Here is a 27,479-nt window from a genome sequence, read left to right as displayed (position 1 = left end):
CACGCAAAACAATGATGCATCAACTTGCATCATCAACAGAGCTGCAAGTACACATCGCGTCTTGTGAGCCTTTGAAACAAGACGAGGAGAGAGTATGGAGTATTTCTCCCCATACATTTAGCTTTTAGAGGATTTAAATCAAGCTGTCGCAAAGTGTCGTAAAGTAGCTGATCGTTGGCAGCGATGTAGCGCTCCCGTGCGGCGCTGAGAGTAATGGCTCTATTTTCACCACTGTAGCTGTGAGCCGTAGCCAGCGAACAGACGACCTGCTGAGTAAACAACAGCGGATGCCTCGGAAGGCAGGAATGGGAACTTCGTCGAGGGCTAATAGTGAGGCATTTCTATCTTGTCAAATATAAACATGATGGAGAAGTCGTAGTGCTTTTTAAGAGTCGGTAGGATTCCTGTGCGAGTCAAAATGGCTGAGTATAATCGGGTATTTGATGAGTGAAGTGCAGCTAGCCTTTACGTTAGCTTAGCTCGTAGCTACCCAGGGCCCGTTGCCGTCGATTTTGCCTCTCGGCTCAGCTCGGGACTGTGTTGTCAGTTTCACACTCCCAGCCACTAACGTCCTCGGACTGCGATTTCTGTATAGGCCTGTCTAGTTGCAGCTAGGGTGAACATTAGGATTACTGCCCGCTTTCAACGCTTGTCATTGTTTCCCCACAGGATTTAACCTCACATGTTTGAAAAAGGACGGTGACACATTTTGAAAAAAGGACTTAGACCCAGGTACGTGTTGTCTTTTGTTGTCTTCTGTCTGGAGTATGTGTCAGGCTAGTTGGCTAGCCGTCCACTTTGGTTTCTCTTGATTCGTTATCGAAATAATGGTAACACAAGTTTCTAACATTGGATGTTCATATTTGAGTGCTTCTCTATTAACACGAGTTTTATCTGGTCTTAGTCACGCCAGCAGCGTTTGTGGGCTACAGACAGACAGCAGCTTATTGTAATTGTTAAGCGTTGTAGAAACTATGCTTAGCCTCAGTTTCAGGCTTGATACTGTCAAGGTAAATAAATCTATGAAGCTCTGTTTTTGCTGGCCTAATCATAGTGGCTGGTTGTCGTTTCACAGACAGAAAGCACAGTGGGCATCGTTAGCAGCAGCTCAGCAGTCCTGGCTCAGTCGTACATCTTGAATTGGTTCACTGTTACCATTTCTGTTACACCATATATTTTCTTATACTAGTTGTATCGACCGCTTAATTTGGTCTTAGCTGTATTATCTATTGCTTATCCTTATTCGACCTTCGTCATGAGAAATCTGTATTATTCAGCCTTGATGTATGGGGATTTTTGTCTGTAAGGGCTGTCCTCTGAGGCCCCTCTCCTCATGTATGTCATTGCGCAGCTTTCTCTGTGGCATCTGAAGTACACTCACTTATCAGTTAGTTGTATATAAAATCAGAAAGAGCATTCTGTGAAGTCTTATTAACAGCAGACTCACTAAAGTCACAGTTTCACAAAATTCTTAAGAGAAGCACCCCCTGGAAACATCAATCTCATCAGCCCTATTTCACCAAAGTCAAGTGAAAATTAGTTTGTTATCATGAAATAAGCTGTGAATGAAGAATGCAATGTCATTACTTTATGTGTTTTTTCACTTTGTTAGCAAATGAAATGCATTGCAACATACAGGAACATCATGCACACCTGTGCAATCGAATGTAGTGCACTACAGTTTACCTGCAGCAACACTACTGGGAATGTTGTTGTGTTACATTTTTACTGAAACAGTGAGAGATGGAAAGTGAATGTAGCTGTGTCCTGTATCTTAAAAAGACCAGTCTTGAATTTGCAAACAACTGAGCCCCTCCACAAAAGAATAAAATGTCTTAAAAATATCTTCAGTGCAGTAGTTGGATATTCAAGTTTTTACCATGTTTGGCATTCATGCTTTTTTTTTTTTTTTTTAAGTTTTATTTTGATGCAGATAAAATCACACATGGATTTTGACACTCTTACCACCTTTATAGATATTTTTCAAAGCAGAACTGGAAAGCAAGACATCCAAATTTCTTAATGTTTCTTGTTGTTTGTTAATTGTGTAGTCTCAGCAAACAATGTGGATGCTACTAGCAAAGCATTGGTTTTTATTTTCTTTTGTTGTGTTACATCACATGTACTTCCAGATGGCTGCATAGAAAGCGCTGGTACAATATGTTCCTAAATCAGTTGCTGAAGTAGAAGTACCATGATTTTGATGATTATGATTACATCATAGCAAGAAGTGTGGTAGCTTTGTTGCTTTGGGTTGTATCACCACATGCATATAGTGCAACCTACACTTCTGTCATTTTCTTTACATTGTCACCAATGAATATCGCCACAAATATGCAGCACCCTGTGTGATTAATGACACACTGGTATCTGCAATAGAGATATCCACAAAACTTTGATAACTCCATCCAGGAGCGATCAGATTTAATATTTTTGAAATCGTATGTACTCTTTTCAACTGCATGAACACTGTGTGTGTGTTTGTTGCCCAAAATACACAATTGGGATGTCCAAAATGATCTGTTGTATCAGTATTGGGCTACATCTTTTTAAATATCTTTTAATGAATTATTATTATTAGCCATATAAAGCCTGAACTATTATCGATCTTTGGTGTACTATAATCCTTTGTAATTCAGGTACACCACATTTTCAAACCCCTCCTATTTCACTTCACACTTGTTTCCGGATGTACAACAATATGATATCTTGCCCAAATGAATTGTTGTTGGATATATGATATATTGCAAGAAAGCCATCTACTTTACATCAGCATAACAGTGTAACTGAGGAGTCCATGCAACAAAACTTCTTAAAAGCAGCAATCAGTAATCAGTTAATCAGTTATGATAATCATTAAAAGGGGCTTTCAGTTTTATTGACAGTTGATGACACAGAGACTTTTATTATTATTTTTGCTTATTTGGAAATACCAGTTCATTTGTATTATAACCCATGTCAAAGTTAACACCACTGTTGGCTGGCAAAGGGTGTAATCACCCATGTGCCTTCTGAAAATACATATGGAGTCTTAACATTGACACAAACTTTTTGTTTGATTATTACAAAGTAGTCCAAATTTTGGCAATGCTGAAATTTAGTGTTGCTTGGGGAGACCTTGCACAGCTGTAAAAATTTTCCCACTGAAACCTGCTCAAAGAGTCTCTTTTTCCAGTTAGTCAATTATTGCTGCACACAAATATAGAGAGAATTGTCCCACGGTCAGGACATAAACACAAGAATCACTTTTCATGGTGGTTATTCCCTCAGGGATCCCATTTTTATTCAATCTGATTCATACATTGCCTGGAATCAACAATACAACACATCAGTATTGACTCAGCCTTTACTTTTGACTCAGCCTATGGGTATTTATTTTCAATCTTTAGTCAGCGACCTTGGGTCACGCTGCGTTAATTTGTACTAACAAGCAGAATGACTATTAGTGAATGAATGCGTTGCCCCACATTTAGCACAGTGTTATTACAGGCATATTAATGTTTTTTTTTAGGTTTGTGTGCTGTTGATTGGTCAGTAAAATGCTAGAAATACATTTTTACCCCAAAGAAAAGCTCATATTTTCTGCTGTATGTTGTTTTTGAAAGGGTTGAACAGATCGGTGCAGACAGCATAATTAGAACCACAATTATCTCATCTGCAACCAGCTCTGTCCTCTGATCAAACAAATCTGCTTGGATTATCTGATTTAGCCTATGGTGTCAAGTTGATCTTGCCAAACTGCTTGAATTTTTATCACTGATATTTCAGTGGACGATTGGTAACTTGATTTTCATTTATTTACCCGAGGATTCATCTCAACATTGCATTTCATGGATGAATTAAAAGATAGAATGTTTTTGATCATCTATCAGGCAAATGTTGATGTGAACACTTGCTTTTTATTTTTTTCAGAACTCTCGAAAGTTGTTAATTCTGTCACTGACATATTGATCTGTCCTTGTCCTTTGTGAGGATAGACCTGCCACCATGAAGAGTGAGGTGCCATCTGAGGCCCCCAGCAGACAGGAGCATCTGAAGGAGCCACTGGTTAACCCAGAGCCAGTGGAGGCAGCCAAGAGCTTCCCTAACAACATGGAGGTGATTGGAAAGGCAGGCAGTGAATTTGAAACCCTGTGTGAGTCCAGGCATCGGTCGCTGAGGGACACGGGTACACACAGAGACTCAGAACGGAGCCTTCCTGGACGTAGAAAAAGAAAAGGCCAACAGGCAGGGCCATCAGACTGCTCGCTGAAGGAGGACCAAATCAGTGAGAGTTCACTGACCCCTCAGCGTCCAAGGGTAGAACTTTTACAGCACCCCAGTGAGGATGAACATAATCACGAGTCCTCTTTTAGTGACTGTGCTTCCTCCCCTTCCTCTAGCCTGCGATTTGGCGACTCGGACACTCTTAGCTCAGAGGATGATGGGGAAGCTGGAGCAACAGGGGGCCAACACAAAGCTCCTGCCCTGACAACAGGAGGAGCCGCTGGACATGGCGTGCGCCCTGTTCTGGGTCGAACTCGGGGGAATCGCTCACATAAGTGGGTGCGGTCTGAGGCTGAGCCAGTGCTTCTGAAGCGGCCGTGTCTGAGCAGCCGACGGCCTCTGCATAGGAAACGCTTTGTGAAAACAACTCCTGGAGGGGGTCAGCGGACTCAGAAGCAAAAGGAGCGACTATTACTGCAGAGGAAGAAACGTGAAGTGATTGCACGTAGGAAGTATGCTCTACTCCATAGCACCAGTAGTTCCAGCGAGGAGCTGAGTAGTGACTCGTCCTCCCCCTCTTCTACTGAAGCAGAAGATGAGCTGTATGTAGATGTCAGCAGTACCAGCAGCCAGCCCAACAGTGCGACTGTAGCTACAGGTAATTACAAACCCTGACTCTAGTACAGTTGTATCTTTGTTGTTGCATTGTGTTCTCTATATTGTTTCTAACATGTCGTTTTACAACATGAGGTATGTTCAAGTAGGCTATATCATATGGTTAAAAGCATTATAAACCAACAGGGAACGCTTACAAAAGATATTGTCATTTTTTTTGCACTTTGTTTTAAAAAAAAAAAATAGGCAAAGGGAGGAGCCGTCACAGTTGAAACATTATAATGGAGACGATGTCTCCTAAAGCTCAGAGGCACTGGGATCTCTAATGTGGCAGAAAAAAACACTATCAAGCATTAATTCACTTATTTTAATTGAAGTACATTTATGCAATGTGAATTTAAATGCGCTGACAAGAAAAGCAGAATGGCTGCTGCTGGAGAACAGAGCTTGACTTTTTTTTTTTTATCAGAAAAAATGTGTGTTAGTTTGATATTTTTTTTTAAATGTAAATGACTTGAATAGGCATGCGTTGTCACAATTTATCTAACATGAGACTTCCAGTTTCCTCCACTGCACAATAAGAAATTAACTGGTTATAGCAGAAGTGTCATTATTGTAAATTGTCTCACTCACAGACATTAGTCTGTTTACAGGTTTTGATTCTAAACTACGTGATTTTATTTTGGCTCTCAATCAGGGAGTTAAAGGAGAGTAAACAGAAAAATTGAGATTCTTATCCCTTGCAATTCAATTCACAAATGCCAAAAAATTTTTTTAATAACACTACTTAAAAATGTCACATTGATAAATTTTAAACTCTTGCACCTGTATAGCATTTTGAATGATGATGGCTTTCCTCAGTACTAAAGCTGTGACAGAGATGCTGTTCTCCTCTTCTGGAGACATGTTAACAACATGACGGACCGCTCCGCTTTTTTGTCTCCTTCCTCCTTGATAGGCTTCTTTTTCCTTAACTCGTCCCCACGTTACTCCAGAACCACAACACTAACTTCTGTTTTTACAAAAAACATTTAATCAGTGATGTTCTTCAGTAAATTACTCTCTAATTTCATTATTTGCATACAGGAAGAAGACAGTAAGATGCTTCCTTAGGAAGTTAACTTACACAACCTAGATAAAATAACTTAAACAAAAAAGCTGCATACCCTAACACACTTTTTTTTAGCTTTTTTCTGTTTGTCAGACAGTGACCCTCATTATTTGCAGCTCAGTGGGAACCCAGTATGGTTTGGCACCCTGTACACTGCAGTAAGAATCAGAGAATCAAAATAAAGTGCCCAACTTTCTTTTTATTCAACTACAAATCCAAGATTGCCAAAGATTTGCACCGCTATAAACAGAGGACCCAACTTGTATAGTGTTTGGCAGGAGTGAAAATACACTCACAAATGGCTCTCACCCTCCACTTTACATGGCAGCTGCTGTGTGTCTACGTAAAAAAAAAAAAAAGGGCAATAAACCATATATATATATATATCCTTTGAGCTTTCGAAAAAAATGATAAATGTTGCAAAATGCTTAGGATTTGTCTGTATTTTTTTGCAATGGCTTCTGCACCACTAATAAAGGAATAGCTACTCCCCTGGGCTTTTCAGGGCCTCACACCAGGCAGGCTGTAATGGAAAGTGTTGTCCTCCTTTACCTGTTGAAACAACAGGTTTAAGCAGCTCCCAAATCTAAACCATCACTTTCTGTTCTCATTCTCAACGAAGTAGCACAGCCCAGTGTGCATATCATCAAGGGCACCGTCTACTTTCTGATCTGAAATGTTTTAGCATTCGCAAAAGGAGTCAGTATATCCTGTGAAAAGCCCCACCTTTAGCGTGGCTCATTGTTTTCCTCATGTAGCCATTTAGCCTCAGCAATATTTCTGCTGCTGTGGCCCTAGGGGAGAATGGAAAGTTATTTGTTGTGCCTCTATGGTAGGAGGCAGGTGGGAGAAATCTCAGACACTGTTGAGCAGCAGCCTTTGCATGGAAACAGCAGGTCTCGCAGGGGAAACAGGGCATGTGTTTACAGCAGGGTAAAGCAAGGAGGCAAGTGATGAAACCTGCCCTCATCACATAGATGCAGGATATAGCCAGGAAACGGGTGAATCTTACTTTTAACCTAAGTTTAACAGAAGATATTAAAAAGTAAATACATGGTATATTTGAATGCAGGTCACAGCTGGTTTGCTGTATTCTATACAATAAAATTCAATAAATTTGTTCAATCGCAAACCTATTACACGTCCTCTTGCTACCATCTGCTCAAGTTGCTAACTTAAGCAAGTACTTGTGGTTTTTTACATATTCGTTCCAGTTTCTGTTGTAAAGTCATATTAGGAAAAGTAGTAGTAGTACTAGCTGTTGTTTACTTAACAAAACACTGCACATATTGGTTATAGTTCTCTACCAACTTGAAAGGTGTTGTTGTTTGTGTAACCACATAAAGGCTTCAACTGAGTGCCAGGCAGCTAGACTTGCAGAGGGTGCTAAGCAGCAGTTCTCAGGAGACATATGAATAGAAATCACAGAGGGAATTTATGGACTTTACTAGTATGACAAGTCACTTAGTCATGTTCACAAAAACACCCTCTGCACTACTGAAGCATTAAACTTGCGCAAATAACATTTGTTACTAAGTCATATAAGTAATGCAGCAGGTACCTTAAAATGCCCTTTATTTTAAAACCTCTTAACTAGCTTTTACAGACTACAGTATATTAGATTTTCTGCTCAGTTCCAGATGAAATGACTCCCTACCAAATAGTGATTGAATGTGGTAAGGTTTTGCTCACACTCACCATATTGTTAGCAATAAACAAGTGTATCTAAATGTGTCAGTTCTTATTGGTTGACATATATATTTAGAATTCAGGTTGACAATGATATAGTTAACATTTGCACTCTACCAGAAAGGTTTTTGCGTGAGAGATTTACAAGGAGGGCTTAAGAATGTAACTTTGACTCATATACCAGATGCATGAGTCAGCAACTCAAAATTGTGACAATAATTAGAAACAGGCATGTGACTGTAAACACAAATAAACATATATTTTCTGTGACTATATGCTATACATTATCTTCATCACTGGTGGGGACTAAAATTCTAGATTTACATCTGATCTTAACCCTAAAATAAACCCATAGATTGAGCTATGTGTTCAGTTATGTTTGGGGAGGCATTGCCTTCATTTTCTGCCTGTGGCAAAGGAAACAGCTCCATTAAGAAGGCTGAGAAGAATGATGCATTTGTCTCAAATTATTTTGCTGTGACTTACTTGTTTTGAGCTGTGCCTGTGCTGAACTGGGTTACTTGTTTATGATGTAAATGGCATTAATACACATGCAGGACTCCTGGAGATGAAGTATTGACTGTGACCTTCATGAAGCACAGTTTAATGCTGAAATATACAGTACAGTAAAAGTTTCAGGCGCTAAAAGAAAAGTGAGGAAACTTTCATAAATAATATGAAAAGTTTTTTTTTTTGTTTTGTTTTTTTTTTATAAAGTAAAAATAAAAAAATAAAAACCAAATCGATATTTGGTGGAACCACCCTCTCCTAGGAACACTTGTGCACAGTTTTTCGAGGTACTTGTCAGGTAGGTTGCTGGAGAACTTCCCACAGTTCTTCTGTTGATTCAGGCTGTCTCAAGGTCTCTTCATGTAATCCTGGACAGACCTGATGATGTTGAGATCAGGGCTCTGTGGGGGCCAGACCATCTGTTGCAGGACTCCTTGTTCTTCTTGTCGCTGAAGATAGTTCTTTATGACTAACTGTATGTTTGAGGTTGTTGTGATGCTGCAGAATGAAATAAGGATCAACCAGATCATCTAAAGTACCCAAAACATTAACAGAATATTGTATATAAGACATCATATCGTTTTTTGAAAGGGTTGTGAGATTTAAACCAATGTTTAAATAACTCTAATTCACAAACTATAGGGAAAACGGTAGATAATATGAATATGCATTTTAATGCTTAAGTCTGTGTGTTGCAACCCCTAGGGTCTACATTTGTGTCACCATATAAGTTTTTACAACATGGATTACTAGCTTTATTAAAATATTGTAATTCCCATCTAAAATATATATAGAAAATAACTTTATTGTGATTGAAGAAAGAACCTACACTCTACTTTCTTTTGTCTGATCTTTCATTGTGACAAATTGTGAAACTTGAGTGGGTTCCCATGGGCAGAGGGCAGGTAGAGGGCTGTTGCATAGGTAACCATTCACATTCACGGGAGGTGAAGGAAGAAAGTCAATCTAGGTACAAAGTTAAGCACTGCTGACCTATATTTCTCCTGTGCCCAGCATTGAACTGTTAGCCTGATGATACTGCTGTTAGCATGATGAAACTGTAGAAATACACTACTTGCCTGGTTTTAGACTAAGCCTTTGAAAATGCAAGAACACATTATATATCATATATCATATTTAAACACAACATTGTTTGGTAGAGACCAGAAAATAAAAGGGTTGTTACATGTTTATGTTACATCTTTATGCTGTGTAAGAGTAGATCCATATGACTGCATGCAAAAACGTAAATATGTTTGTTATTTTGTTTTACTTCAAGCCCACAAAACAGGCATAGTGGTTTGTTTGTATTTATCACTAATCACCCAACTTTAATGGCAATATTTCTGATTGAGCAAAGTGTCAAAATAAAACGAGGGATAGCCAAAATTGAAATTTTCATTTTAAGTATATATATTTTATTGTACTTTCTCAGATTGTATGGTGTGTCAAAACTATACTAACCTCCCCTGGTGTGTTCAGGTGCTCTAGATGAGGATGTGGTGGTGATTGAGGCAACTCCAGCTCCAGCCCCTGCTGTCCCTGCAAGCGAGGAGATCAACGTCACCTCAACAGACAGTGAGGTGGAGATCGTCACAGTTGGAGATGGTTTCAGGTAGGCACCTCAGCTCTTTCAGTAAGCTTTGAAGTTACATGTTTGATGGTACGACTTCCCTATAGATCTGTGCTGTGTACAATAGCATAGGATCTTATATGAACATTGTTACAACATTTATCAATTTTTTTCCTGGCGTACGGCAAAGTTGGACTGTAGCTCATTGTATAGACATTTCTTTAATTATTTTTTCTCCCTTTTCATCCTCTTTTTATGAAGAAAAAAACAGTTCTTTTCATAGCCCTTCATAGTCATTGTATTTTCCTCATGTTTTTTTCTTCAGCCATTTCAGTTTCCCTACCTTCCCTGCCCTGCCTAACCTATAGGCTAAATGTCAGCCATGTGCAGTTGATGCCCTTAAAGTTTTAGGCTCCCATACTGCTGTAAAAAAGCGTTTTGATTTTTGTTTTCTTTGGTAATATTTTTTTACAATTTTGTTTTATCACAATGCCACCAGCACAGTCTGAGAATACATTAATCCTTAGAATTACTCAAATCACTTTTTGGTAAATGTCAGCAGCCAAGAAAAACATGTTTGAGTGCATTTTTGTGTAATATACTGTATGTGGACATGCTAGCCAACCTTATATGTAAGAGAAATAAATGAAGAACATAACCATCTTTATTTAGAATTTTCTTTTTCCGTCTAAAAAAACAAATTGGACTATGCACGATACAAAATGAATCCTGAACAAAGCAACAAGTGTAAGCGAGAAAAAATATGCATAGATTATCTTTTCCAGGTCTGCAGGAGATAAAAAAACTATCAATTGAAAGCAAGATTAAACAACTTTTTCTTAACCACTGTAGCATGCCTTAACTGCAAATCTTATAAACACAGGGTTAGAGGCATAGGATTTTACATCCAGGGACCACTATCCCTGTTTTTCCTGTAGATAAGAGAGTCATCTGGACCAAAAAGAAGCATCTCTTACAATGTCTGCAACATTCAGGAGATGACATCAGCAAAAGTTTATTGAAGACCATCAGGGTCATTTGGTTTCTGAAGTTCATTCTGTTGTGTAATTTTTGTGTATTAACAGTTAAGATAGTAGTTGTCTTAATTATGGAGAGCATCTACAGACTAAAAAGATTGGAACCTACTGTTGAACCCTGAAGTACACCACAGGTATCATTAGCAAATGAGGAGCTAAATTCACCTTTTATAAGAAAATATCACTCACATTTGATTTCACTTCATTTTACACCTGTGTGTAATCAGGTCTGTGCTATTCATGTGTTGTTTATTGGGATATTCTTATTTCCTTTTGGTTTTATAAAACTGTAAGTTGAAATAGCTCATGTTTGCTTTTGGTCAGGTGCTATATGTGAACTTGGATGACCTTTCTATATGTGAGTAATACTCACATATCACTTATTCTATAACTGAGCACCAGTGCTCAGGACTGACTTGAGGAAATGCAGGGGTGAGAGTTGGTGGTATGGGTTTAGCATGCTCGTGAGCCTGTTTCACTTTTGATTGCAGTCATGACCAAGCAACAAACGGTAGCAGTGCATGTAGCAATATTCAGGCAAACGATGAGTGTTTGGAACAAACAATGGAGAAGTGGATGATGCTGCAAGAGAGGTCTCAAGGCTTATTTGGACCTTACGATTTAATTTTACACTGTGAAGGCAGTCTTTATTTTATATATATATATATTATAATATATTAAAGAGTTGACAGTTGTTTGTGATGTCTTACTCCTTTCCTTTTTCTTAAAGTAGCAGAGATGTTCAAACTTTCTGCTCTTAGACCTTTCATTGTCAGGGTAAGGCAATAATGGTAAATTGTAATGTTCTGCCATTCTAATCATTCCTATATATTAATGGCCACCAGCATACTCTGTTGTGGATTTAAGAACTATGTAGATGCCTTAACCCAAATATGGCTATTGGCTGTGATGGTCTGTACATGCAGTTGCAGCCATTATGACACAAGTAGGAAAAGGAGTAAATGCAGGTTGCTGATTGTGAGTGTTGACGGATATGTATAGTACTGTAGATGAAAGAGCACAGCATAGAGTGTGGTGTAGTGCTCCACTGGATCTGCTTTGCATATGGATTCCATAGCTCTGCTTTCATTGCTCAGAGAACGCAGACATTGTAGAGCTGCATGCCTAGTTCTTTACAGTAGGGAAATAACTGAACGGACCTGCGCAGTGCTGTGGCTATTCGACTCTTCCTAGAATCATCACAAATAAATCTTACTGATTATCTGATTGAATCATCTGATCTGAGCAACTCATATAATAACAGTTTAAAGTTAGTTAAACCGTAGTTAGTGTGAGGTGCCCCACTAGCTCACCTGGTAGAGCTAGCACCATTTAGTCTTTATCCTTACTGTGCAGCCCGGGTTTGAGTACAGCCTGTGGCCCTTTGCTGCATGTCATCCCTCCCCTCTCACCCCAACTTTACTGGCAAAAAAAGCCAGAAAAAACTTACGTGACATGTTATAATTAATATCCATTCTACATCCAAACAAATAGCCAAAATCTTATAATCTATTTAAGGCCACATCATACCCATATGTAACCGGTATGAACCTGTTTAAAGAAATTGGTTAAATAGGGTAGTTGATAAGGGTATTCTGCCATGGCTTTCACAAACATACAGAGGATTAATGAGTAGATGAATATAGTTCTGTTTCTCAGAGGAACTGCTAAATATTTAGCAATACAAAAGATATGTCCTCCCACTATCTACTTCCATTTTCCTCACCCCATTGAGAATCTTATTTCCACATTCTAATAATGTGACTTACTGTCTCAATACTCCCCTAATTCCTTATGTAGGTGATTATGCATATCAATTCACAAACCTCTGCCTCTGTGTTAACCTCTTTCTGTCTCCTTTTTGTAACTCTCCCCTAACCGTATCCCTCTTTTATCCACTTTATATTAATGTATCAGTAATATCTGAAAATAGTTCCCAGAAATGATTCCACCAAGCTTGGAATGCCATAGCTTGTCTAATCTGCCTGTTTTCCTGACTTCCAAAGATGTCCTGGCTCGCTAGAGAATGTAGAGATGAGCCTCACTGAAGGGGGGATGGGCAGCAGTGGAGCGGGAGGGCGGAGAATCAAAGGCCAACAGAATGAGCATTGAAATCTTTGTTTACACTGCCAGTGGGCCAGTTTGTGAATGTGAGTTTGAGTTTGTGTGTCGTTTATGTTAACGTAGGCCCTGGTCAGACCTGGCATTAACATGCGTCTCAGGTGATCTGATCACAAGTGGACAGCTCTATGTATGTCAGTTCACACACCTGGCATTAAAATGCGTCTTCACGTGCATCTCGATTGACCACTTGTGATTGGAGCTCACTCTCCTGCTTTATATGCAAATAAACATGTATGAGTTCTTGTTTTTAGCCAATCTGACAGATGGGTCTGTTGTCACTGTGCTTGAGAGGATAGAGAGAGATATCGGGGCAAGGAGGAGCTGAGTGAATTGTTGCACAATGATTTAAGGTTTTAGCCATTTGAAACATTAAAATATTAGGTCAGGACTAATTAGACTGGCAGTGGACGTCAGTAGAGTAGGCGGTCCTTCATTGTGCACAATTGCGCTTTCACTGCTAAAAGAATGTGGACACATGTTGTCCAAAGCACCTCCGCATGTGGTCTAAGTGATTGGATCTCAAATGCGCCCCCCAGTGCATCTGGGGTGTGTTTACCCCTGAACTTAGAGCTGTCCACCTATGATCGTATCACCTGAGATGGATGTTAATGCCAGGTCTGAACAGTGCCATAGGCACAATTCATGTAAGCACACATACATACTGTTTCATGGCCCTGGCTGGTTTATTGGTAGTGTTTAAGGATGTATTTATCAAGTATTTCTCATTAACTGGTTAGTTGGTTAGTTGGTTGCCTCTGATCCCATTCATTTAATTTTGACTATGCGCAATTACTATAGTCAACATGGTAATCACATTCTCCTCTGTAAACCAGTTTCACAATGCACTCATAGTCTCACAGGCTTACTTTGATAAAATAAAACTCCCTTAACATTCACATGAACAAATAAAGCTGCTCTTTTAATGTTTTCCTATAGTATTTTATATAGTGTCTAATGGTAATTATTAAAATGTCTATAGACAGAAGAGTAGCAGTCAGTTACTGTTGTTGCACAAAGGCTTGGACAGGATTTGGACAGCCTCTCTTCATTCCCAGCTTGTACAGAATGTGGAAGTTCAAATTAAGTTTTCAACCAGAAGCAGCGGTTTAGGGACACGGTGCGATATGTTACTGAAAGCAGGGCAAGACTGTCATTTTTAATCCAGACTTAATCAGTGTCAAATTTTTTTAATGTGAACTGATGGCTGTTATTTATTTGTTCATGCCACTCCACACTTCACTCACTTGCAAAGCGGTGCATTAGGGGAACATTCCAGTGTGTTAACAGTGCACTGTGGGGCATGTTTGGCAGCTGCTTTACCCAGAGCGCAGTGAGATACAATATCAGGATTACGTAGCTGATATGGATCAATTTAAAAAGACCTTGATCAGTCTCTGCCCTGATTCTGCAGCTCAGCTCAGGACATGCATAGTAGTAGGATCACAGAACTTTTTGAATGTCATTACACTTTCTTTGACTACAAAACATAGTCATCAGGAAACCAGTGTCCATTCTATCTTTTAAAATGGTAATGTTGTACCTGTGTTTGAGATGGCTTAAACTCCACTTGCCCAAATGTAACTTAGAACACAACATGTGATGGCTGTTGTAACCTCTCACATTTGCCTTGCATTATTATCATTTTTGAGCCCTCTGCTTAATATATATATTTTTAAATTGTTGCCGACAGAAAGCTGGGTGATATGATATCAAGCCAATGCATTATGACCACTCACAGATGAAGATAATAAAGTTGATTGTCTTATAAGAGTGGTGCATGTCAACTTTTGAGATGTATTAGACAAAAAGTGAACAGTTGGATCTTGTTGTCAACATGTTGTATGTGGTAGAAATGGGCAGGTGTAAAGACTTGAGTGATTTCGAAAAAGGGAAAAGGGCCAAATCGTTGTGGTCTCAACTGGGTCGGAGCATGTCCGAAAACTGCACGGCTTTTTGTATAAGTGTATATTTCCTTTTGTGTTTTCGCATTGATGATCCCAAGCAAAATGTACTGTATCAACATGAAGGACTTGCATTTCGCGCTGTATTTTCTTTATATTAGATAAAGGGGTAAGTGCAGATCAATGCTCACTGTGAGAAAATATTTGTTCTCTATTCAGTGCTGACAGTTAGAGAGTGATGCCATAATATGCTTAATTGTGAAGGTAAACTCAATACTTTCATCCATGCAAGGCTTGATGCCTCAAATTGTTTACCACTGTTACACAGTGCTATTCCTGCCTTGTATGATCTCCTCCCCTTTAACTCCCAAACTCCCAGCCTTGGCTGTCAGCAGCATCAGTCCCAGCAGTTTACTCTACATTACCGCAGTGCTCAGCCCTGCTCTGATCCCTGGAGCATGTTGGCTTTGCACAACCTGAGCTTTGCCAAGCCACCCATTCCCATAGTGTTCATGTTTACAATGTACCTTGTTTTCCTCTTGGCCACCCCCCACCCCCACTTTCACACTCTTGGGGTTATGGTGGTAAACATATATTTACAAAATAATCCCAGGTCTACTTAATTAGGAACTCATCCCTGGTGGGTAGACCTGCTCCCTGGGACCAGAGCTGAGGAGCCTGGCCAATTAGACCCCAATACAACCACCATGCGTCCCCCTCTGTGTACCACCCTCATTGCTGTGTGTTTTGCCAGTAGTCGCAAGTGTGTGTCTGTTCGTGTATACATGCACTCAGAGTTCTTCACACTTGCACACTTCTTATTTGTGAATTAAGAAAGTTAATCAGCTTCCTCCTTTATTCCATTTTCATTGTTGTGCTACATGTCTCACAGGAAATTGAAATGGATGCAGAAAGTATTAGTAAATGGGAATCCCCCTTATCATAAACAGCAGAGAAAGGCCTTTCCTGAGTTGAGACACATCTGAGGAACCGGTTCAAAGCCACACTCTTAATTGAGCGTTCTGCATAATGTGGAATAGATCAATAATTTAATAAATCCATAGGATTACATCCTATGATTGATGCATTAACACTTTTAGTATAATCTTGTAGTCACTGAGCTCTTGTTCATTAACCTTACCGTTTTGGTAAGGTTAATGTTTCAGTTAATGAAGTTATTGTAATGCTTTCAAATAAACAAGAACAGTCCCAAATAAACAAAACAAAAATTAAACTTGACTGAGTCTAGTTTTGAGCTAATACTATAAAGGCAGAATAGTAAAAGAGAAATATTGAGACAATTAATATTCCATGTTTTGTTCACAATTGCAGTCTATCATTTGGGGAGGCTCTGGGTAACACCCAAGCAGGTGTGCTAGTTTGTCACAAGGCTAATACAAAGACAAACACATTACATTACATATATATTGACACCAAGTGCCAGTTTTAAGTTTTTAACCTCTCTTACCTGTCTGATTCTGGCCTGCAAGAAATCTGTGCAAACACAGAGAGAAAAAACACTTGCATCATTCTATTAAGGATTTTATTGAATCACTTGATGATTTCTAAGGTGTCTATGATTTAATCAATAAGAATCATAGAGTTGGTCTATAATTTGGTTTGACACATCAGAAGCTGTGGTTAACAGGGCTGTGCTGTTGGCTCTTAGTTTTATAGCCTTTTCCCTCTGCTCTGGTGTATTTTAAAAATCCCTGAGGGAGCAGCAGTGAAATCCCCTAGCCACAAAGCTCCATGGTATCCAGCTTTACGGCACTCCCATACTCTTATTCTTCGTCCCTCGGGCTCATCCCTCCTCCCTCTGATCACCTGGCTTTACGGCACTGTGGGGCGAAATGTGACTATTCCCTGGCCTCTCATTCCAGTCTCAGAGAGCAAGGGGTAGAGCGACAGGAGCCTCTGAGAGAGAAAATTAAAAGGAAGAAAAGAGGAAGGGCTGAAGCCAGGGCAAGAGAGGTACAGAGCATTCAAGTGAGAAGAAGGAAAAAGGAAAGCATGTGGAAAGAATAGTAAGATGTAGATGGAAGTCGTAGGGCGTTGTGGATGATGACACAAAGCAAGCAATCTGTAGTTTCTGTTAGAGCCACAAACCGTAATCTATGTTTTCTACCACGATCGGTTCTGATACATAACGCAACAAGCACCTTCTTACGCATGTACGTTCATAATTTAAAATAATGTACGCTAAGTTTGGGTATCCATTTCAGTTTTAGGTATATGTGTTGTGTTAAACTAAACCCCCTAAGGAGATGTCAGACAGCACACAAGTCTCAGCTGGTATGTCTTTTGAACTAGGATAATTTGTCCGGTTCAAAATTGTCTAAAGGTCCTGATGGAAAACACAAATGCTGTCTTAAAGGGTTGTATAAGTAAACATACAAGGATCAATCACCATGTTAAATTAAATAAAGTGCATCAGATAGATTTGCATTCAGGGATCCAGCTCTGTTGCAGAGACACTGTTAATATTAGTAACTGCTATGACAGGTCAAGGTGTCTGCCATAAAGAAAGTTTGGTGTAATAGTTGTTTATTAATATCTGTATGTCTACAGGTCACGCTCAGTGGGGGGTCTGGGCAGGATTTGGGCTAATAGTTGCTCCCAGAATCGCCTCCAGGAGCCACGTGGACGTCACAGACTCTCAACTGTCATCCAACCACTGCGTCAGAATGCTGGGGAGGTGGTGGACCTCACTGTTGATGAAGATGGTAAGAATGAGCCTAGAAAAGACAGTGTCAAGGCCAGGAGAAACAACTTTTCGATGTTAATATCTTTATGAAGATAGAGCAATAATAAAATGTTGTTTTACAAATGTCATTAATGTTGTTTGTTTGCAAAAAGAATATTTCAGATCCTGATATCTTAGAGTTTTTAAATTCAGCTAGTAAAATATCAACAGGTTTTTATTATGCTTTGATTGTGAATAATGGACATCAATTAGCCGGAATAAAAAGTGTATTGTTGTGAATTACCCATTAACATTAATCCCCATTAACCTCAAGCAGTATCCTATTTATTTGCATTTCTTTTAACAGTAAACAAGTCCTTAATTTCATGTAAAAGCAGGCTGCTTTGTGACCTTGTGTGACTTAAGTCCAATGTCAGTCTCTTTATCAGCCCACACCCATGATGGGGTAGCAAAACTGTAGAGCACTGAGTATTAGAGTATTTGCATTTCTTAGGAGAAAGAGGGGAAATTAATTTGTGAATATGAAAAGCAGATGGAGTTCACACACTGGAATGCTAATAAGGTCTGCTCTTCTCCTCGGCTGCTAAGCCTCTGCAGACGAGTACACACATGCTACAGTCCACACATGGATTATTCTTTTCCAGACAAAGTGTCCAGAAGAATTTTAGGTGGTCGTATGAATTGTGAACATCATTATTTTTAATCTACAGGGAACAACTGATGCATCTAGATGTTGTCATATTATGCTGTCAGCTATTAGTGTATATTTGTTTGAAAACTAACAAATAATAAATAAAAATAAAATAAAGAAAATAAAATCGTAGTTGGAAAACAAAACATAGTCAGACCCCAGATCACTCTAATTGTGTGACTTTTGACTTTTTTTGTGAAATATTCACAAATGAAACATTTTTTGGATCAGTAATTCTCATTTCTATCAATAAATTAAAGTTAAGTGCTTTTTTATTTCTCTTCTTTTTATGCCTTAACACTGGTGAAAACTAGGGTGGAGGCATTATGTTTTCAGATTGTCCCTTTGATCGTCCCATTCTCACCAACACGATATCTCAGTAACACATTGAGGGAATTTCTTCAAATTTGGTACAAACATTCACTTGAACTCAAGGATGAACTGATTTGATTTGGGTGTTAAAAGGTCAAGGTCACTGTGACCTCACAAAACACATTTTTGGTCTCTTGAATGTGATATCTCAAAACTGCCTTGAGGGAATTTCTTTAGATTTGGCAAAAATAGTCCCTTGGACTCAAAAATGAATTCATGAGATTTTGGTGTCTTATAGGCTAAAACAATGAAGTGATGACATCTTATATCCAAACAGTCAAAGGTCAACTTCACTTTGACATCATAATGTTCTGCAAAAACCCTCCTGACTATTATTCAATGCTGTAACTGAGACCATGTTTCCTGCAACTTTATTTTGCAACGTAATTCTAGTTGATGCATCTGGTTAAGTGATACCTGTATTTCTCCCTCAGAGCACAATTGTCATTAATCCTCTTTTCTTCCTCCTCTCTTTAAATTAACACTTGATTTTTTCCCCCCCAGATCTCTCAGTTGTGCCAACAACCTCTAGCAGCATTCACCCCCAAACAGTCAGGTCGTCCTCGTCGTCATCTTCCCATCATGCCTCTACCTCAGAGCTCAATGATGCCCCAGGCCCTTCCACTAGCTGCCCAGGCTCAATACCTGAAAGTATGCACACAAACAGGCCAAGTGGCTCTTCGCGTACGGCCACAGAGGGTAAGACAGGACACGGCATGTTGAAACCAGCTGCTGTAGAATTTCAATTCTTTGGCTCAGACGTAGCTTGGGCGCAGCTTTCTTTTAGCTGCTGATATTATTTAAAATGTTTATACATTTAACTGTGAAATGTTCTGTATTGTGCAGTCATATGTCACCATAGGTCATTTGTGCTTCTCGCCCTCTTCTGCCCTTTAAAACTCTAACCTGCTGCCTCATCCTATATTTTTCCTAATCATATACCTAACTCTCATAGATGACAGCAGACCTGGTTTGTCAGGTACAGCAGGAGAAAACGCCGGCACAGCCATGCCCAGACTCCCATCCTGCTGTCAGCAGCACTCCCCATGTGGAGGCCCCTCTCCTGGTCACCTGTCCCTGAGCCACTCCCATTCAAGTTGCTTGCAGGCGTCATCCTCTCAGCAGACGAGTGGCTCTCAGCACAGCCATGGTCACAGCCACAGCCACGGCAATGCTCACCACTTCCTCCACCATGTCCATCACCCAGCACCGCAGCCCCCTGGATCCCTGCCCTTTCAAGAGCCTAGCTGCCCTGTTGAGCGTCCCAGCGCTCTGCCCGCACCCTGCGCTGGAGTCAGCAGCAACAGTAGTAGTAGCAGCAGCAACACAGCCCACTACCATGACCAGGTAGGGCTATACTGTATTCAACACAAACATACTCTAGTTGTAAAATAGTAGTATTTTTGATTTCTTGCTGTATGTGGCTCTATTATAGCACTTCTAAATAAATCTGGTATCCATGACTAAATTAAGTAATGTCTAAATTTGATGGTTGTTATTAGCAAGGACAGGCACAATTAGCAGCCTCTAAATAATTGGCATTGATAGGGTTACGGGGATTGTTATTTAACACCCGAGCATGGCAGCAAATAACATCTCTGCCTTCCTCCCACAGCAAACTCTGCCGGTGGACCTGAGCAACAGCAGTGTTCGGAGTGGTGGAAACAGCGGGGCTAGTTTTCATGGCAGCACCTCAGCCTTTGACCCGTGCTGCCCAGGCTCCACCTCACGGCCTCCTGCTTATGTTTCCCAGGCCACCCCTGGGCCCAGCCAGCCAGCTGTGGTGGACTCATTCAGCTCCTCCATGGTGGCTCAGCCCCAGCCACAAACACAACCCCAGCCCTGCAGACATTACATCCACCCCTCTTGTGAGTACACCACCTTCATGCAGTGCAGGAAACCAGACCTTAACCACTGGCTTAATTTTCCTGAATTTTTCAAATCATAAAGTCAAGCGTCTGTTGCTGCATTTGAAAAACTCACTCATTTGCAGTGCCGTACTTATGAAAATTGGCAGAGAGCTGCACTCCTAAAACCTAATGCTAATAGTAATTAACAGAGGCTGATGGTTTATGTGCCAAGTGCTGTGGGAACTGTACCAGGCAGAAGTAGTTAATTGCTCATTCTACTCAGAATAGCTCAGTATGGAAAGGGAAGCAGTGTGACAAGGCTTTCTCGTGGGGATGTAGTAAGAGAGTTAGTTGCTGCTGGTGCCTATGCTCACCTCTCTATTGCCTGCCTCTCCGCCTCATTTCTCCTCATTTCACTGTTGCTTGGACAGGAGGCAAGGAGGTCTGCACCAAGAATATTTGAATATTTATTAGGTGGAATGACTCACAGTAGTCCTCTCAGATAATTTTGTTTTTGCCAGAAACCTGTCATATTAATAGCAGAAGGTTTGTGCCAAAAAACAACAAAAATACTGCTACAAATGCATCATCTGTAACATGCTGAGCCAAGATGTTTGTCAACTGGCATAAAGTATAAATGTAGGACCCTTGCACTCATATTTTGACTGTTGCATAATGTCAGTAATTACTAAACTTAAGTTTTTTCTTTAAAGGATAAGTCAGGTGAATTCTATGTTTACTTTATTGTCATTAAATTCCACAAACTTACCAACACCAAAAGCCAATTGATCCTATGAACAACTATTTCCTTTGTAGCTAAAGTCTGATATAGCTTAATCCTATGTACCTTAGAGTTCTACTGTTATCCAAAATGTATTGTAGAGGAAAATAAAAAAAACAGGGAACTGGGAATCCCAACATTATAAAAAAAAGCCATCAGATATGTTTATTGATTACAATGAGCATTAGCACTGTCGTTTATTTTGGTTCAATGTCATAAATACTGTCCTGCTTTTTTTTTTTTTTTTTTTTTAATGATCTGGCCTGTTTTTAAAAAATGTATGCCTTCAGTATGAACGAATGGGGCTGGGCCTGAATGCCCCAACCCACATTGTTGGATTTGGACTTTCCATGGGATTTGTCCACAATAACAAAAATAGACAATATTGCCAGCTTTATCCTTTAGTGTTTAAAGACGTTTTACTTCTTTTTCTTTTCTCTTTCCTCTAAATCAGATGGTTCTCTAGCACGCTCACTGCATCATCAGCCCTCCTCCGCCTGTCCTCACTCCCATGGGAACCCCCAACTTACACCTCAGCCTGCTCCACAAGGCGATTATGTCATTCCCCATACTGTCACCTTTCATCCCCCACTGCCATCGCACCCTTCAGGCCACGCCGTGCCCCCTGCCCCTCCCCCTCCTCTGACTACCCACCACCTCTCTAGTTCAAGTGCCCCACTGGCCCAGCACCTGCCTACAGACCACCAGACCCTGCCACACCACATGCCGGCACTGGGAGCTTCTGTACAGAGGCTCCATCAACACGAGATGCTGCAGAGGATGGAGGTCCAGAGGCGCAGGATGATGCAACACCCAACGTGAGTATTCTGAGTATTCATATTTCTGTAAAAGACGAACTCCAGCCATGAACCACCTCCTTGTCAAATTTGCATTTTCCTTTCCTTGCAGACGAGCACATGAGCGTCCGCCTCCACACCCCCACAGAATGCACCCCAACTATGGCCATGGACACCACATCCATGTGCCACAAACTATGTCTTCCCACCCTCGCCAGCCTGAGCAGAGAACAGCATGGTCAGTATCAGAAGTAATGAGGCTTGGCAGATGGTTGGTTTTAGTCCTAATTCAGCCCAAGTTTAATTTCAGCTCATCAAATATTACAAATGTTTAATGCGACTCTATGGTCACTTGGTTTTACGTTCAGGTCTTGTAGATATGGCTAATGGTTGTTTATGCGTTTGTCAACAGGGAGCTTGGCATCGAGGCTGGAGTGACTGTGGCACCGTACCCTTCAGGGCACCTGCACTCCCACTTGCCCCACTACCACCCTCCCCCCAGACTGCACCATTTCCCCATTCCCTTCATGGTGAGAGAAGCCCTCAGCACACATGCATACATTAGCATAAATGAGAAAGAATGACTTTTATATGAAGTCTGGCTGAGATTAATGGTGCTGGCTCCTTATTTATAACATCAGTTATTTCAAGGATGGTTTGGTGAACCACATGAATTATGCATTAGCAATTAATAGTGGCTCATCAGGCTTTTCAAATGCACACTCAACAAATCCAGAAGCCTCAAGTCAGATCCTGCGCAAATATAGTCAACACTTTCGCAATGTTACTATTAATTTTTTCCATGGTCATCCTCAAACAACCAAACATTAGTTGTCTTCTGCAATCCATTCTTCTCTGTAGCATCAGTGCAGGTGCACATAAAGTCAGGGTACTGTTGAAGGTTTCCCAGATGTTTTGAGTGTATCCACAGTTAATCATAGCTTGCTTGCTCAGAATTAGGGGGTACAGAAGTGGAACCAAAGGATACACAAGTGAATTTTGATGAACAGTCTCAGCAGAGTTCATTAGTTTAAATTTGTATACATCTGTGACCTTCATCATTACATATGTGCCACGTGAACACTTTTCGAAGCCCCTCATAATTTTTTTCCTCTAATACCACCAGCACTTATATACATCTACATAGGAATTTGCAACTATTCTTTTTATAGGATATACTATTGGTAAATGTTAGGGTTAGTGTTATACACATACAAATACACTAATATGGCATAGCTGAAAGCCAAAGTACTCAATCACTAATAGCACCCACCACGAGCTTAGGACCCTTTGAAATTAAATAAAGTCTGCAAAAAGTGTGTGGTAAAAATGTATGGTAGTCTTGTGGTCCAGAAGGACTAAATATATTTATGTAACAAAGCATTTTCCAGGGGCTGAATGAGATGTGTTGTGCATGTTTCGCTTTCTCCCTCATAGCACACTGGCATATCTGAAGTGACCTATCCGCACATTCGGTACATCTCATCTAGAATGACTGGCTTTGGAAGAACCTATGAGGTGAGGACTGTTGGTTTGTTTTATTCGCTGGTGTTGGTGAATGTGTTTTACAACCCTGAGTACAAATAAGGCAAAAATGTAAGCAATTCTATCATTGCGTCACCATCCAATGTTAGTTTTGGTGTATTCAGAATACACACTGGAATTGGATAAACACAGCTCTCATAGGGAAGGGAGAAGAAAGGAGAAAGCAGATATAGTGCTCTAGTGGACGTTTATACAAGGAAAATGTTCAACATCTTAACAGAAAAGTAAATATTTAACATAAGCATTCAAACTTACTGACTGTTTATTTAGTTATTTATGAGTTATTTATGGACCCCAACTCGCACTAGCGCACAGTTTAATGTGTTATATAACTCAGGCCAGCCATAACTCACAAGGTTGGTGGTTTGATACCCGAGCTCTGCCCCACATGTCGATGTGTCGAAGAGCAAGACACTGAACCTGAATAAAAGTAGTCAGCCAAGTGCATGTAATTTAATGTCACTCGCCTGTTCTATACTGGACAGACAATAATTTACTAATTTTGCTGTTAAATTGGTTTCCCAGTATATTGACATCTGAATGCAGCAATTATTGGAAGAACCTATCATCAGGACAGACGTGGGTGTTAATGTGATCATTAATGCTTTTAAAAACCTCTTCGTCACCACTAAATTGGTGTGGATTACTGAATGAATAGCCAAGCTTGGCCAAACTATCTGGCCAAGTGTGGCGCAGTTTCCTGCACAAAAAGAGAAATTTCTGTGTGTACAGAGCAAAAGCCCTGTGCATGTGTCAGTGTGTCAGTCTGACAGCAGTTCATTTCTACTACTTCCATCAGGACCTGCTGCATTTAGAGGAAAGATTGGGGACTGTGAACCGAGGAGCCTCTCAGGGAACCATAGAGAGGTGCACTTACCCACACAAGTACAAAAAGGTGAGGACCTGTGAGAGTGTGTGTAGATATGTACTGTATATGGTGTTCAATGGATTTTGTAGATACTGTATATAGTTGTGCATGTTCTGTTACAGTTTATTCTGGGACAGAGTAGGCAGTGGTCTTTTGTGCTCATTTCAAACGTCTGATGTTTTGCCAACACTTAGTGTTAAAATACTGTAGTGTCTTTTACCAGAGATTGCAGCTGTGAAGACATTGGTGGGGAAAAGTTTCCTTAGAGGTTTCCAAATGTACCTAAATAAGCAATCTAACACCCTGCCACCCAATACAGAAGGTGTTGGAGAGAGACATTGACCAACAGTTAACCCCTGAAGCTTGGGCATCTATTGGAAAAAATATGCACGCAACCCCAGAATCGGTGAGAAATAATGAACAAATCAATTTGGAAACATGTCTCTGCTCACATGTACAGTAGATGTTAGTATTAGTCTTGGGGGCCAGGGAATTCGGCTAATAACTTTGATTTGTTTAGTATAGAGACAACAGATAGAAAGTTTTTTTTTTCTGTTTTCAGGACAAAATGACCATTCTCTCTGTCCCCAAAGGAATTTAACGTTTTTGTTGAAATGTTTGTTCTGAATATAGTTACCTCTTTATAGGCAATATTATATTTTTATACAAATGTAATATATGTATTTGTAATGTTACCGTAGGGTTTTAGTTGAGCAGTTTAATGTTTTTAATAGAGAGTGGATAAATATGTTTATTAACCATATGTAATGAGTCTGGTTGAGGTTGCTTTACTGATCGATGCTACATATCAAAAGTCATGTGTCCAAACGTTCTTCACAAACAGAGAAAGCTGCATGGTAAGCAAGACGAAGACGAGGGGGCAGATGAAGACACAGAAGAAAAATGCACCATCTGTCTGTCTATACTGGAGGAGGGGGAGGACGTCAGGTAAATGGTTCCCCTCCTGGGTGTTTTCTGCGCTGGTTATCACAGTTTTGAGTGTGTTCAATTATGCTTTCAGGAGGGCGTGTCTGTAAGCCTTTAAACACAGACATGTGGGATAGCAGGTGTAGTTTTTCCATTTTGCCACCGTCTCTCGAGATATCATTTTTAAAAACCCAAAGGTTTTGTAATCAGCAGAAAACCCCAGAGTGCCTTAAAATTACCAGCCTCAAGGAATTGGTTTTTGGCACTGACTCAGGTTTTTTTAAGCGGATTTTCTGCCCTCTGTTGGTATAAAAGGAAATAATGAGTGTCACATTTCAGTTTCACCTTCTTTTTTTCTGAGTTTGTAAAATATAGTTTTTTTTTCTAAATTATTTACAGTCATGGCCTATAAGGATTTTAGTGATTTTGAGTATATGCCTGTATTAAATGGTTCTGGTCATATTCGGGTAAAACACCGAAACACACAGAACTGAGGTTTTACACATTTCTGATCCAGTCAGATGTTCTTAACACTTCACACAGTTTGGAGCATCAGTGTTTCTCTGATCACTCCTCTGTAATTTTTACAGGATAAGGCAGATGTCATGTCATATTTTAATGTCAACATATCCCACGAAAAGACCAAAACTAACTATGTGCTGGACTGTCTCGCAGCACTTTCTGTTTACCCTATCCTGTGTTTGGCACTCATCCCGAAGTCCATTTGTTCCTACTAAAGACAGCCACAAATATACAGGCTTTTTTAGACTCAATTATTTCCTAAAACAGCTGGAAATTGTAGTTTGTAACAAATGTTGCTTTAAAATGATAAAATAGTGTATTTGTTTGGAAATATTTTAAGTCTCGGATTCAGTGCACTAATCAGTATTTACAGCAGCGGGATTGTGCTGATGCGGGACTGATCAAAATGAACTACAGGGCCAATCTTTGCAATAATGAAGGAACAGATCATATAGTGTAATCATGTGTTTTTCTGTAGACAACAATGAAGCTCTATGGCACAGCAGAATAAGCTATATTAGGCTCAGGCCACAGAGACAATATGTGTTAGTCTGATGAATTCATTCATCTTCGGATTTGAACTCATGGCCGCTGCGGTAAGGACTGAGCCTAAGTGGTTGAGCCACCGGGGCGGCCTTGTTTTGGTCTTTTCATGGGATTTGGTGACAATAATAAAAATATAAAAATAACACCATTTTAAACAAACAGGGATAATCAGGAAGTACATTATTATGACAAAAAAACAGGTTAAGACCAGCCAGAAGAGCAGGACCACTGCTGATCATAAAAGTGAGGCACACCGAATATGTAGGTTGATAAAAGAGAAGTGTACTTAATTCCAGATGTGGCTTCCAAAATTTAGTTCTCACTGAAATTGAATTTGTGTTTTCCCTGCAGACGCCTACCATGTATGCACCTCTTCCATCAACTGTGTGTGGATCAGTGGCTCCTCACCAATAAGAAGTGCCCCATCTGCAGAGTGGACATTGAGGCACAGTTGTCTGCTGAGAGTTGATGCTGTTTTTCTAACAACCCTTTTGTTGAAAGTTTATTTTGAGATCATATTAATTTTCTCTTCAGTACTGCAGTCAACCAAAGATGGCATGAATTACCTGTGCAGCTCCACTACGAGAAAATAAAAAATATCTGACAAAAAAGCATTGAGCCTAGAGTGCCAGCTATCACATATTACTACAACAGCTAGAATTCTCCATTAAGGGTTTAAGATTTTATTGTATTTATAAAGCTTTTATGTAGCTTTTGATTGTTTCCTCAAGTGTCATTTTTGTTTTTGTTTCTCTGCATGTTTCCTTGCAATGCATTTCTTTGCACATATAACGTGGGCCTAACACAGCCTAACAATTTGCAGGTGAGGATAGCTGCTCTAGTAAAGATGCATTTCTGTAAACCTAATGCCTTGCTTTACTAGAATAGAATGTCAACCTCCGGTTAAAAAAAAAAAACATTGCAGGATTCATTTTACCAATCATTGTATTGATTAGTTTATGTTTAGAAGATGTGGATTGTTAGTGAAAGATGTTTTTTAAGTAAATCAAGACATTCCTAACTAGGGAAATATGTTAACAGATCAGCTGCTGTATTAGTGCACACCCAGTATTTCTAGAGTGGAAATAAACTCCAATGTTCACCTCA

The 27,479-nt window shown here is 39.9% G+C and overlaps 1 protein-coding gene across 3 annotated transcripts; it reads left to right on the top strand.

The window, feature by feature from the left end:
• Positions 1–202: 202 nt before the first annotated feature.
• Positions 203–27,479, top strand: rnf111 (ring finger protein 111). Of its 3 annotated transcripts, XM_023406397.2 has the most exons (16): positions 203–330; positions 670–732; positions 3,978–4,864; positions 9,614–9,746; positions 17,338–17,492; positions 19,041–19,235; positions 19,492–19,883; positions 20,152–20,404; positions 21,622–21,985; positions 22,077–22,202; positions 22,377–22,494; positions 23,402–23,482; positions 24,309–24,404; positions 24,697–24,783; positions 25,222–25,325; positions 26,724–27,479. In XM_023406397.2, exons 3-16 carry the CDS (start codon positions 3,988–3,990, stop codon positions 26,839–26,841), a joined length of 3,099 nt encoding a protein of 1,032 aa, XP_023262165.1. In that variant the 5' UTR covers positions 203–330; positions 670–732; positions 3,978–3,987; the 3' UTR covers positions 26,842–27,479. The 3 variants fall into 3 exon arrangements, with proteins under 3 accessions (XP_023262165.1, XP_023262167.1, XP_023262166.1); XM_023406399.2 differs by lacking the exon at positions 24,697–24,783; XM_023406398.2 differs by lacking the exon at positions 670–732 and having other exon boundaries at positions 213–330.

The sequence above is a fragment of the Seriola lalandi genome, unplaced genomic scaffold (genome assembly GCF_002814215.2).
Source record: "Seriola lalandi dorsalis isolate HSWRI2012SDOR001 ecotype SW California unplaced genomic scaffold, Sedor1 jcf7180002054306, whole genome shotgun sequence".
Classification (NCBI taxonomy): domain Eukaryota; kingdom Metazoa; phylum Chordata; class Actinopteri; order Carangiformes; family Carangidae; genus Seriola; species Seriola lalandi.
The sequence above is the reverse complement of the archived record's forward strand: the minus strand, read 5'-3'. Positions and strand labels throughout refer to the sequence as shown.